The sequence below is a fragment of the Manis pentadactyla genome, chromosome 5 (genome assembly GCF_030020395.1).
Source record: "Manis pentadactyla isolate mManPen7 chromosome 5, mManPen7.hap1, whole genome shotgun sequence".
NCBI classification, from domain to species: Eukaryota; Metazoa; Chordata; class Mammalia; order Pholidota; family Manidae; genus Manis; species Manis pentadactyla.
Window position 1 is genome coordinate 177,668,791 of NC_080023.1, and position 12,162 is coordinate 177,680,952.

The following is a 12,162-nucleotide window of genomic DNA, read 5'->3' on the forward strand; positions in this document are numbered from 1 at the left end:
TCACGGGCAGAAGAGGGAGGGTTTGGGGCACCCTGAAGGCCCCTGGCTCCACTCCAGGCCCGGGGGCACCATCCGCTCTCTGGGCTGTGCCGCTCCTGGGCGCCTGGCCCTGGAAGAGGGCTGGGACCAGCATGCACAGCAGAGTGGGGGCAACAGTGCCCAGGCTGTCCATGAAGACCCCAGCCTCACCGCAGGTCCAGACCAGCAGAGGCCAAGGGCGTCTGCCCATCCCCTTCCAGGCCCTGAACATTCCCAGGGGCTGCACAGGTGCACACAGCACCCCAACATATTCAGGGTCTGAGGCCCCTCTGCAGAGCCGTTCTCTGCCAAAGCTGGGCAGGGGCCCAGGCCACAGAAAAAGGCTTTGCTGGGCAGAGAGTCACTGGGTTTGCAGGGGGGGGCACCTGAGAGGCTGGAGAGGAAGCCTGGGGACACTCGACAAATGGGCCCGGCTCCACCCCAATCCCCCTTCCCAGACCAAGTCGCACCCCTCCTGCCAGCCTGGCCCGAGTAGCCACCAGCTGCCAGGCAGCTCTAGAAAGAATTCCCAGGGAAGCCAGAGGAGAATCAAGTCCCTGCCTTGACCCCAGGGTAGGGGGTCTACAAGCTGGGAGGTGCCACCTCCCCCCTGGGATCAGGACCAGGCCCTCTCTGGGCACTTGCGTCCACTTCCGTCCAGGGGAAGGTCTGTCCCTGGCCCCATGCCCTCAGGTCTGGCTCTCCCCCCATATGCTCCTATCTCATCTGAAGGAGGAAATGTCCCTTGCCCTGGACCTCCCAGGGCCCCAGGGTGTGACACCCCACTCAGTCCTCAGCCTGATGGGGTCCCAGTCACTCCCTTGAAACCACACTTGACTGGCCCCGGCCCCAGGCCTGTCCTCAGCCGGCATCCTTCTTGTCCTGAGGACCCCATCCCGCCCGGCCCCTCTTGCCCTGGCTGAGCAGCCACACCGGGCCTCTCCTTAGCATCTCAGGGCACCACCTACCAGCAGGACCTCGCCCTCCTGGTGGCCCCTGGGCTGGGCCACCCCTCCAGCACCCTTCTCGCCCTCTGCCTTCAGGCCAGGCTGGGGCCCACCTCGTTGGCGCACCTCCAACACCCCACCCGCCCTGCCCTCCTGCTTCTGCCGCATGTCACTGCAGTGTCTTGGCCAGCAGGGGCAGCGCCTGGCCCTCTCTGTTCCCCGGCCCAGCCCCAGAAACCCTGGCGGGAAGGGGCCCTCCTGTGGGCTTGCTCTCTCCCAGGCTGCCCTCCCCACTCTGTCCCCTGCCTCTCCTCTCCAGGGCTGCCCCCATTCTGAGGGCTGAGACCAGGTGGGAGGTCCAGGCGGTCGGGTCGGCTCACACCACAGGAGCCGTGGAGCCCCAGGACCAGACAACGGGCAGAGGGGGCCTCCTACGCCTCAGCCATCCCAGCAGCACAGCTGTGCCCACCAAGCCCACAGACACACAGATCCAAGGGGAGGAACACTGGACAGGAGGTCATGCCGTGGGCACACAGCTGCAGGGGACAGAACACTGGGGGCAGGGCCATGGGCAGGGCTGTGCACACACCACAGGGGAAGGCCACGCTCACAGCCCCAGCCACGGAGGGCAGGCACGGGGACCAAGGGGGCACTGCGGGATGGGACTGGGGGATGTGTTGGGGGCACCCCCGGGTGACGGCAGCTGGACTGAGGCTCAGCTGTGCCCAGAGACAGCTGAGGGGGGGGTGCCTACATGGCGGTAGGCATGTGAGCCAGCCAGAGACAATGGGCCAAGGGCCCGCAGGTCTAGGAGGACCGTGCCAGGGCCTGAAGCAAGGCCTCCCCAACCACCCGGGGAGCCCGGAGCCCAGGAGTCCAGGGCAAGCAGATGAGGAGGAAGCCGCTGCCCTCACCACCTCCTCTGAGAGAGGCTTCTGGGGGCCGGCAGGGAAGGCAGGCCTGGAGACGACCTGGGGCTCAGGTCCCTCCCACGGAGCCTGGCCGGACTGTCCAGTGGCTCCCCTCCCCATCTGGGAGGGGGGAGAACCTTCTAACATGGCTCCCCTATGTGAAAGGTGCTGGGAAGGACAAGGGGCTCCGGGAGGTATGGCTCGGGGCTCCTGCCCGAGACCCTGGCTCTGCCTCGGGGGGAGAGGATGGCGCCTTGCTCTGCAGGGAAGGAAAGACTTACAGGGGGTGGGGGTCCCTGCAGCAGCTCAGCCCCCATCCTCACTCTGGGCACATGGCCCACGTTCCCCTCAGGCGGTGGCTAACAGGGAGAGTCCTGTGCAGCTGTGTCTGGGAAGTGAGGGTCACCACAGGGCCTCTCTCCCCTGGGAGCTGTGTCCCCCCAAAGCGAGAAGACTCAGGGGTGAGGAGTCTGGAGGGAGACCCCAAGCAGGGCCAGAGGAGAGCTGCCTGGGTGGGTGGGAGGCCCAGTCCCCACCAGCCCTGCGCTGTGCAGGGGGCCCGTGGCCGGGGGCGGAGGCGTGGGGCTGCGGAGACCAGGCAGGAAGCAGGACAAGGAACGGAGCACGACCCGGGACGGACGGATCCTGCACAAGAAGCAGCCAGGTGGGCACGGGGCGGCTAGAGGGTCGGGGAGGCGAGGAAGGTGAGCGGCCGGTGTCACACTGCCGCACGGGACGGCAGGCGGGGACGTGGGAGCAGGGGCGCTGGGCGGCCGGGGCGGCCCAGCATCCCAGACAGAACTAAGCACACCACACACTTCTGTCCCATGCATTTCCTACCTGGATGCCCCGTAGGTTTGAGTTTGCGAGCTTTCAAGTGTTTTCACACACACACAGAAGGAAAAGAATGAAAATTTAAAAAGAACGGGATAAGAAAAGGAAAATGGAAAACAGTTAGGAAAATAGGGGAGACAACGGAACAGAAAATTAGCGGGAGGCTCCATCCTGCCTCACAGGGGTGGGAGCACAGGGCCGGGGCAGAAGTGCCCACCCCAGAGCTGCGTGTTCCAGGAAATGCTGGGTGGGATGGATGTGGAAGGCAGGCAGCCCTCTCCCCAGGTGACAGGTCCCTACAGAGGAAGGTGGCAGGGAGCGACGGCCTCTGGCCTGCATGGCACTGCTGACCTCAGCGTCCCCGGGGACCAGCCTTAGCCTAGAGGCCCACTAGCTCCAGGCCCCCCAGCACTCGGGTGACAGCTGCGTGGGTGGGAGCCCCCTGGGGCGGTGAGGCAGGTCCCTAGGCAGGGCGGCGCCCACCCAGAGGGTCCCCAGCCTGTCCCCACAGACCTCATTTAAGCAAGAACCCAGCACAGACAGATCCTGCGGGCTCCACCCCTCACCCTCACTGCCACCTGTCTGAAAATCGGTGCCTAGAGAGCTACTGGCTGACTGCACAGCCCAAAAGGCCTGTTGGCACTGCCTCCACCGACTGCCCCCCAGAAAAGGCTTCCTGGGCCCCTCTCTTGCCCGCAAGGATGCCTGGGGGTGTCTGTGTGCTCTGTCCTCTTGGCGGCTCTGGAACCCCAAGATGACATGGGTGCCCTGGTCCTAAGCCCTGCTGTGGTCTGGTCGTCCTCCCCAGGCACAGACCTGGTCCCTGCTGGAGGATGGAGGGTCAAGGCTGTCCTTTTGGTTCTAAAGGTCTCAGGGGGCCGCCTGCAGGGACCCAGTGGGCATTTACCTCCACGAGCTCCCTGGGGAGGGGCCTGTCTTCATAAGGCTCACAACACAACTAAGCAAGGGGGGATGAAGGTGAGAAATAAAAGCCGCAAGCTACAAAACAAAGAACAAAATTAATATGCGAAATAAATCACACGCAAACTCCTTTTAGAAAAGTACATATGTTTTAAACAGAAAAGAAAAAAATTAAAATAATGAACAACAAAAAGCGTGGGGCTTGCGAACTGGGGACAGAAGCGCGGCCCGGGCAGGCAGTACCTGTACATGGGCGCGGTGACCGTGCGCTCGTAGTACTGCCACGTCGAGTGCAGGTCTGTGCGCGACAGGTTGGTGGCATAGAATCTCCAGGCGGACTGTGGGCAGACGGTAAGGGTCAGGCGCCAGCACGGGCGGCCAGGCACGTGGGGTGCAGGATGCCCCCAGCGCATGCCCGCCTGTCCCAGCCCCTGCAGCCTGTCACCCGCTGCCATCTGGGTCTGGAGGAGGACACATGGGGCGAGCCCAGGGGAGTCTGCAGAGAGCCTCTAGGTCCTGTACCCCGCTGCCTTCTCACCAATGCCTGCCATGGCGCCTGCCAGCCCTCCCCAGTCCTGCCTGACACCCACTGGGCCGCTGCAGAAGCAGGCACAGCAGGGCCTGGGACACATGCCTCGCCCCTCCCTGTGGCACTGTGCCCCTTGAGGGGTGGGCCTGGGCCTAGGTTCTGGCTTGTCTGGTAACCACGGAGAAACACATGTGAAACTGGCCACCTGTGAAGTGCACACACGGCTACGTGGGTCACCTCCGCGGCGTTCCGGGAAGGCCCTGCCCTCAGGCCCTGGCAGCCCCCACCTGCACCAGTCTCCGCCCTGCACACCTCCGGTTTCTCTACAACCGCTCCCATTTTTGTACGTTTTAGCCACGCTGGTGGGTGGGAGTCGGGTCACGCGTTCTGGCCTGTTTGCCTGACTGGGAACAGGGCCGAGCACCCGGGGCATGCCCGTCGGCCACCGGGTCTCCTCTGCCCAGTCTGCTCGGACTCTCGGGGCTCTGCAGCTGAAATGCAGGAGGCCTTTCTACGCTCGGGACGCTGGGCCCTCATCAGACACGAGGCTGCCGGCATTTTCTCGATCTGGGGGCCGGCGCTCACTCCGCAGGGCCCTCGGGTGCACACGATCTCCAGTTTGGACGGAGTCCTATTTATCTATTTTTCCTTCTGCTGCTTGTGCTTTTAGTGTCATACCTAAGAGACCAAAGTCACGGAGATTTAGGCCTGTTTTCCTGAAGAGTTTTATAATTCTAGCTCTTATATTTAGGTTTCTGATCCAGTTTAATTCTGTACTCAGTGCAAGACGGAGGGAGGCCAAACCTCGTTCTTTGAAACCTGGATGTCCGGTACTCCCAGCACCATCTTTTGACGAGACTGTCCTTTCCCCGTGGGATGTACGAGGCTCTCCAGTACCGAGGCTCGCTTGTGCCCCAACATACGGTCTGTCCTGGTGAATGTACCACGTCCACACAGGAAAGACATGCCTGCTGCCGTTAACTGGTCTGCAGGGTCCGCGGGTCCACTGGGCTCACAGTGCTGAGCCTGTTTCCTTACGATCTTTTGTCTGGTTTTTCTATCCTTTATTGAAAACGGGGTGCTGACGTCTCTAGCTACTACTGTAGAAACGTCTGTCTCGTCACCTAATGCTGTCCATTTTCGCTTCATATATTTTTTTGGGCTCTGCTGTCAGGATATCTATGTCTGTAACTGCTATATGGTTTTTACGGATTGACCATTTCATCATTACGCAGTAGCCTTTGTCTCTCACTCGACTAGAAGCCTACTTTGTCTGACATGAGCACAGCCATTCTGCTCTGTCAGGGCACTGTTTGCACGGGCATATTTTCCCACTTTTTCACGTTCAACCTCTGTTGTCTTTGGAACAGCATATAGTCGGAGAGATTTTCAATCCGTCTTCCGGTCTCCACCTTTCAGCTGGGGAGCTCGGTCCACTTACCTTTAAAGTAACTACTGATCAGGGACCACCTGCTTCAGCTGCATTTTGCTTTTCTGTCCCTTTACCGCTGCCTTCTTTCGTGTTTAACTTGCTTTTTTTAGTTATTTTGAATAACCGGAATCATTATATTTGTTCTTTTATTTTGAGTCCCTTCTCTGCTCCCATACAGCCTGTTCCACATGTTGTTATTGCTACAAATTATATCTTTAAACATTTTGTGCCCCAAAATACAGACTTATGATTACGTGTTTTATGCACTTGTCTTTTAAAACATGGAGGAAAAAAGATGAATTACAAGTCAAAAGTGTAATCACTTTTATATTTACCTATGCAGTTACCTTTTGCCAGCGTTCCTATGCCTGGGAGGCCACTCAGCCCTGAAAAAGGTTCCAAGTGGGCAAAACAAAGGCAAACACCTGAGCTGATCCCTCAGGGAGCCATCAGGCAGGTCAAAACAACCGTAATTCTTGTGCAAAAAGATGTGTTTCCCCCCAGCACCAGGAACACAGCCTCAAACCTGAGATGCCCGCGTCCTAACGGGGGAAAGGCTGAGACGCTCACAGGGAGAAGCGGGGCAGGCATGCCACTGTGGCACGGAGACGCTGAAACATCTCACACCCAAATGACCGCTCGTGCACAAGCACCTCAGCGGGCAGGGGCCGTGTGCACGGGCCACGCTGTGGCCCCATCCGGATCGGGCCTCTGTGCTGCATGAACCACGGTGGCTTTTTGCTGTTAATAGTGGGGTGAGACTGCGGGGCATCTTTGTTCTCCTTTATACCCTTACATTGAAAACAAGTAGCCGCCTGGCGTTTTTATGATGAAAGATAAGGACATACATACATACAACTAGGCTGCACCCAGAGCAAGACCCCCCATCTTTAGGAAAGAAAGTGTCCAGCTAACCTAAACCCCAGTCAGCTCTAAAGGCCCACTGGGCACTATGGGCTTTGGAAAGGGGCTGCGGGAATGTGGGGCCCTGTGGGTGGCCTGCTGCTGGGGCCCAGGAAACACCACTGGACACTGAGTGGCCGCTGTGGCCCCGGCAGCGGATGGGCTGGGTGCTGGGAAGCGGTGTCGCGGCTCAGGCACCTACTGGCTACCTGAGAGGGGCTCTGAGTGCGATGGGTGCGGGAAGGGTGCGACAGCCCACCTGCCAACCTGTGGCCCTGTGACAGCCTGGGGCCCAGGGCCCGCACAGCACGCCATGCCCGGTGGTCACTGTACCCACTGCGGTGCCACTGCAAGGGATCCAGCCTGGTTCTCAGCACAGACCTGCCTCCCAGCAGAAGAGCAAGGGCTGTGGCCTGTCCACGCAGGCATGACACCAGGGGCCCAGCAGGCCCGCAGCACCCAGGGCCGGACGTGGGCGGCCAGGCCAAGGTTCACCCACTGGGCCCATGCGCCCACCTGGATCAGGCCCGCCGCGGGGTTCCGCCGCTTCTCAAAGTGCTTCTGCCGGTGCTGCTCCTGGACTTTCAGGGCGAAGCCAGACCCCAGAATACCCTGCAAGTCACCCGGTCAGACGGGGCCCAGAAGCACGGGCCGGCCCACCCCACCCGCACGCAGCTCCCAGCTCCACAGATCAGACCCTCATCACCCAGAGGCTAGGCTGGGGAAACACCCGGAGCCGGGAAAAGGGGACCTGGGCGTGCAGGAGCCAGCGTGCAGGCCACACCACTGCGTCTGGGCCCGGAGGCTGAGCCTCCCTCCCTGACGTGTCCACACTGGGGAGCGCGGGCCTGGGCTTGTGGCCAAGGGCCACCAGGGCACAGCACCTCCAGGACCGGGGCCCCTCACCAGCCTCGTACCCCGTCCAGCCGTGGGCGGACAACTAACAGAGCCCTGGCCTCTTCCACAGGAGATGGGGGCTTTGGTCCCCTGGAGACCTGACGAGAATCACTGTGCAGCATTGCTCCTGGCCACGAGGACTGCTGGCTGACCCCAGGGGACTGGGTGGGGCGGACAGTGACCAACAGATGTGCCTGGGGACACCCCAAGCACTCTGATGGAGTAATGGGGTGCTGTCAGCTCCAGGCCAGGGCAGGCCCACTCCGAACCCCGGGAAGGGTGCCCCTTGCATCAGCGCCGCCACCACCAGCCCCCAGGGATGGTGGACCCTGCTGGGAGCTGTGGTCCCCCCCTGCCTGCCCCTCAGTGGTCATGCCTGGGGCAGCCCGCAGTCCCCTGGGAGCCCAAGCCCACCCCCAAAGGCAGGAAGGGGCAGGACTTACCGCAGGAAGAGCAAAGAAGGAGACGCCGATGAGGGTGAAGGTTGCCGCCAGCAGCCTCCCATTCCAGGTCTGGGGGTACTTGTCCCCGTAGCCGATGGTCGTCAGGGTGATCTGGGGGACAGTGAGTCTGGTCACACGGCCAGCCTGGCAGTGGCCACTGCAGGCCCTGAGCTGGACTCCCCTCAGGCTGGGGGATTACCCCTCAGGGCAGGCCGGACAGCCACAGAGCCCCCATGCCCCCGTTGTGTCTCTCAGCTCCGTGCAGGGTGCAGGGAGGAACCCGAAGGTGCTGCTGCCGGTCACACCCGGCAGAGCCGAGGCAGTACTTTCACATTCGGTACAGCGAGCAGGCAGTGGGCGGCCCTGGGACCGGGCTCGAGGCACCGGAGGAGCCAGGCCGGCGAGGGCCCGGCACCAGGATGAGGCACAGGGCTGCAGGGGCCACCTGCCATCGGAAGCCAGGAGAAAGGGGCATGAGGGTGGGGCCGCGGCCCCCAGGGGCAGTGGGGAGGGCGGGCTGCGTCCCGTCTGGGCGCCAGGCTCAGGGCCAGGCAGGGCAGCCTGCTGGTGCCGGCATTAGGAGGGCCTGGCATGTGGGGGACAGATATCTGGCGACCTGGCATTCAGGGGGGCTGGCATTCAGGGAGCTAGCATTTGGGGTGCCAGGAATCAAGAGGCCTGACATTCAGGGGGCTAGCATTGGGGGGACTGGCATTCAGGGGGGCAGGGTTCAGGGGGTTGACATTCAGGGGGGCTGACATTCAGAGACCAGGGTTTGGGGGGCTGACATTCAGAGGGCCAGCATTCGGGGGCTGACTTGGGAGGGAAGACCCTCTGACGACCACAGCCGAGCAGGCCTGCAGAGCACAGCAAAGGGGGCTCACCAGGGACAGGGCTAAATGTCCTCCATCACAGCGCAAAGTGACAATGTCTCAAGGGTAAACCAGAAGCACAGTGCTAGCCTGGGGATGCGGAGGTAAACCCCAAGCACGTGCGGGGCGCCCCGAGGCGGGAAGGCAGGGCCCCAGGGGTCAGAGCCGGGGTGCACAGGGAAGCTCCATGGGGCCAGTGACCACGCTGTGTCTCCCCACGTGGTCAGGTCAGAGGACACGTATTCCAGGCCTCATGAAACTAACAAAAAAACCAGGAATAAATTGAATTCTGGCTTAAACTTAAACCAGGAGAAAACTTAATTCTGGTTAAAAGCTGGACATTCCTCTTCCCAGCAACTGGATTCACAGTGTCTGACCAAGGTACCGCATGTTTGGGGTCCCAGGAGACCCCAGGCATCCCCAGTGGCCCGGGAGGAGCCCTGAGAAAGAGAGGCCCCCTGCCCCACCCCGCTGTCCATGGAAAGGGGCAAGGAGACAGGCCCGGCTCTGACGGTCCCTGGGGATGAAGCCTGGGCACCCTGGTCACCGTAGCCACGAGGGGCCAGCAGGTGGCCCTAGGGAGGCGCCCCGCCCCTCGGCACAGGGCCCTGCCGGGACTCACCAGACCCCACCAGAGTGCGTCCGCGTACGTGTCGAAGTGGTCGTTCTCGCCCTTCTCCGCCAGGTACACCAGGAATGAGGCCAGAATGAGGCAGAGGAAGCCGATGTACCAGGCGGTGACCAGCTCCTGCAGAGACGGCCACGTCACGCGGCCTGGCCCCGGCCCCAGCGTCTGGCCCAGCCCGCCCCTGGGAGCCTGCTACAGGCTGCGGCTCAGGCACTACGGAACTGCACAGCCCTTCCTGGGGCCGCAGAGCCCCAGTACCCTGACCGCAAGGCCCAGAGCACAGGGCAGGCGGGAGGGGCAGCTGCTCCCTCGGTCCTGGCCCCACGGTCCCCACACCTATGCGCCTCACACCCGGGCGGCTGCCACTAGGGACAGCACCGGTTTGGGAGCACCCCTAGGCTGAAGAGTCATGGTCCTGCTGAGACCCTCCCCTTAACTTCCCTGAGTCTGGAGGGGTGCCCTGGAGCAGCTGCCCTCCTGGGGGGTCCAACACCTGCCCTGTCCTGCCAACCACGCCCCCACCTCCAGCCCCAGACAGTGAGGACGGTTGGGAGGGGACCGTTTGGACCGGTAAGCCCTCCCAGGAGCAGGATGGCCTCACAGCACAGCCTGGCAGGCAGGCCCTGGGACACAGGGAGGGCTCATGTCACACAGGAAGGGACGCAGGGCTGCAGCCCCCTCACGGGCCCCAAGGCCAGGGGCCCCTGCAAGCCACAGCCTCAACAGGCAGATGACCAGGGGTGTGGAGCCAGCTCGCTGCCCAGCCCAGAGCCACCGCCGGCAGCCCTGCAGGGAAGGTGCTCTGGAGAGATGCCGCGGAGACGCTGCGGCCCCAGGGCGCCCGGAGGGAGCGGCTGCCTCCTGCCCCTGATGGGCGGCCCCACGGGTGGCTCACCTTGCTGTGCGCGTACACCACGGAGCCCAGGAGCTTCCAGGTGCCGCCACGCCGGTCCATGCGGATCATCCTCAGGATCTGCAGGAACCGCAGGCTCCGGAGCGCCGACGTGGCGAAGACGTTGCCCTGGGAGCCAGCAGCCAGCACGGCGATGGACGCGATGAGCACCATGATGTCTGTTGGGGTGGCGGAGCTCCAGCAGGGCCGCCAGGCGGGAAGGCGGGCAGCACACGGGATGGCGCTCTTGTCCCCTAGCCCAGGCCCCCGCCATCCCTGTCACGCTAATGCTAACGGACTCCGACACCAGGAGGGTGGGGTTGGGGCGGGTGGGGCAGGAAACTTCCAGAAGGAGCTGGTCCTGCAGAGTCACCCAGCTTCTGGGCCATGGCAGATGCCCAGCTCCCTCCCAGGGCCAGGCCCACCCCTGTGCCCCCTGTGCCCCCAAACTAGCCCTGGCCCCGGGCCTCACCGATCACGCAGAAGGGCTTCCGGGCGAACTTGAGCCGCCCCCTCCAGCCGCGGTACCTGCAGCAGCAGCCTGCAGCCCAGATCCGCACAAAGTACTCCACACCAAACACCACGATGGTCACGATTTCCTGCGGGGAGGCCGCAGCTGAGTACCGGAGGCCACAGAAGGCGGAGCCGAGGCATGGGGGGCATCCCCGGGCCCAGGCAGGGCGGGCTGGGCTCCCCAGAGGTTCGTTCTGGATGCGGGCCAGCCTCCTTGCACCCTGCCCATCACCAGCAGCAACTGAGAAATCACACTGTAGTTGCCATGGCGCCTACCCACGCAAGGTCATGGGGTTGCTGTGAGCTTCACAACCCACATCCCGTGCCCACGTCTGCTGGGGAGCACCCCACCCACCACGGGGGACCACCTGTGCCCTCAGGCACCATGCAGACATGGAGAAGGGCTAGGTCTTGGAGACCCACTGTTGTGGGTCTGAGGCTGGATGGATGGACATGGGTGGGAGGTCAGGGGTCCCTGCCGGAGGACGGAGTCTGGGGAATGGGAGGGGACCTGACATCAGAGGCCCCCCACCTAGGGAGCTGGAGGACAGACTGCTGCCCAGGAGGCCCGCAGCCGGCCTGTGCAACCTCACCAGGATGTAGAGTGCGCCCTCAGAGCTCTTCTCATACTCTTTGATGGTGGAGAACACGGACAGCACGAGGCAGGAGAAGACCAGCAGGAACCTGGAGGACGGGAGGGCATCGGCCGCTGGGCGCAGGGCTCAGGGAGCCCCTCCACAGGGCGCAGCTGCCCAAGCATTCCTTGGTGAGATGTGGAGCCTCCCCAAATTCTCACCACTCTCATCCCCAACAGCCGCGGGCTTTAGTTAAGTCCCCAGAACTCTCAAAGGGAACAACAGCTGCCTCGGGACCTCTGAAAACAGGAGCCACAAAGTGCAGACACCTGCCCCTGAGGGCATTCCGCACACCCACTCCCTCCCGAGGCTCAGAAGCTGGAAGCTTCTTCCTTCCAACACAGGCCTGCAAAAACACACACCCTGCGCCTGCGGGCTGCACCCGCAGCTCCTATCCAGCCGGACGGGGACCTCCCGGCAGCCAGCGCGGACACCCAGACCCCTCCGCTGCGCCAGCCCAGGGTCTGGCCGAAGCTGACAGGTGGGGGTGGGGTCTCGGGGAGCAGAGCCCTGGATGGCTGAGGCCCAGGTCATGACAAGCACGGTGTGGGGCCGCTCGCAGGGCCGCACACTGTACCCTCCCACACATCACCGCCTTGGCCTCCCCCATCACCCAGCTCCACTGGCCTCCCGGTGCGGGGGTGGGCGCTGGAGGGCATTCGGGCAATGCCGTGTGGTCCCACCTGAGCCCAGCCTGGGCCCTGCCCTGTCTGGCTAGCACAGGGGCCTGGGCTGCACTGGTGGACACACGCAGCACCACAAACCCGAGCCTGAGCCAGGTCCCAGG

At 63.0% G+C, this 12,162-nt stretch overlaps 1 protein-coding gene across 19 annotated transcripts in view; it reads right to left on the reverse strand.

The window, feature by feature from the left end:
• Nucleotides 1–12,162, reverse strand: part of KCNQ2 (potassium voltage-gated channel subfamily Q member 2) — a 49,280-nt gene that overhangs the window by 22,217 nt on the left and 14,901 nt on the right. For 14 of the 19 annotated variants that reach the window (XM_036901717.2, XM_057503157.1, XM_057503156.1 and 11 more), the window contains exons 2-9: nucleotides 11,334–11,424; nucleotides 10,700–10,826; nucleotides 10,231–10,406; nucleotides 9,330–9,455; nucleotides 7,836–7,946; nucleotides 7,012–7,107; nucleotides 3,875–3,969; nucleotides 2,717–2,746 (exon numbers count right to left, since the gene is read on the reverse strand). In XM_036901717.2, coding sequence (XP_036757612.1) covers nucleotides 2,717–2,746; nucleotides 3,875–3,969; nucleotides 7,012–7,107; nucleotides 7,836–7,946; nucleotides 9,330–9,455; nucleotides 10,231–10,406; nucleotides 10,700–10,826; nucleotides 11,334–11,424 — 852 coding nt within the window. Of the gene's footprint in view, nucleotides 1–2,716; nucleotides 2,747–3,617; nucleotides 3,710–3,874; nucleotides 3,970–7,011; nucleotides 7,108–7,835; nucleotides 7,947–9,329; nucleotides 9,456–10,230; nucleotides 10,407–10,699; nucleotides 10,827–11,333; nucleotides 11,425–12,162 lie in introns of those variants that run through there. The other 5 variants (XM_057503159.1, XM_036901724.2, XM_036901731.2 and 2 more) reach the window with 3 other exon arrangements.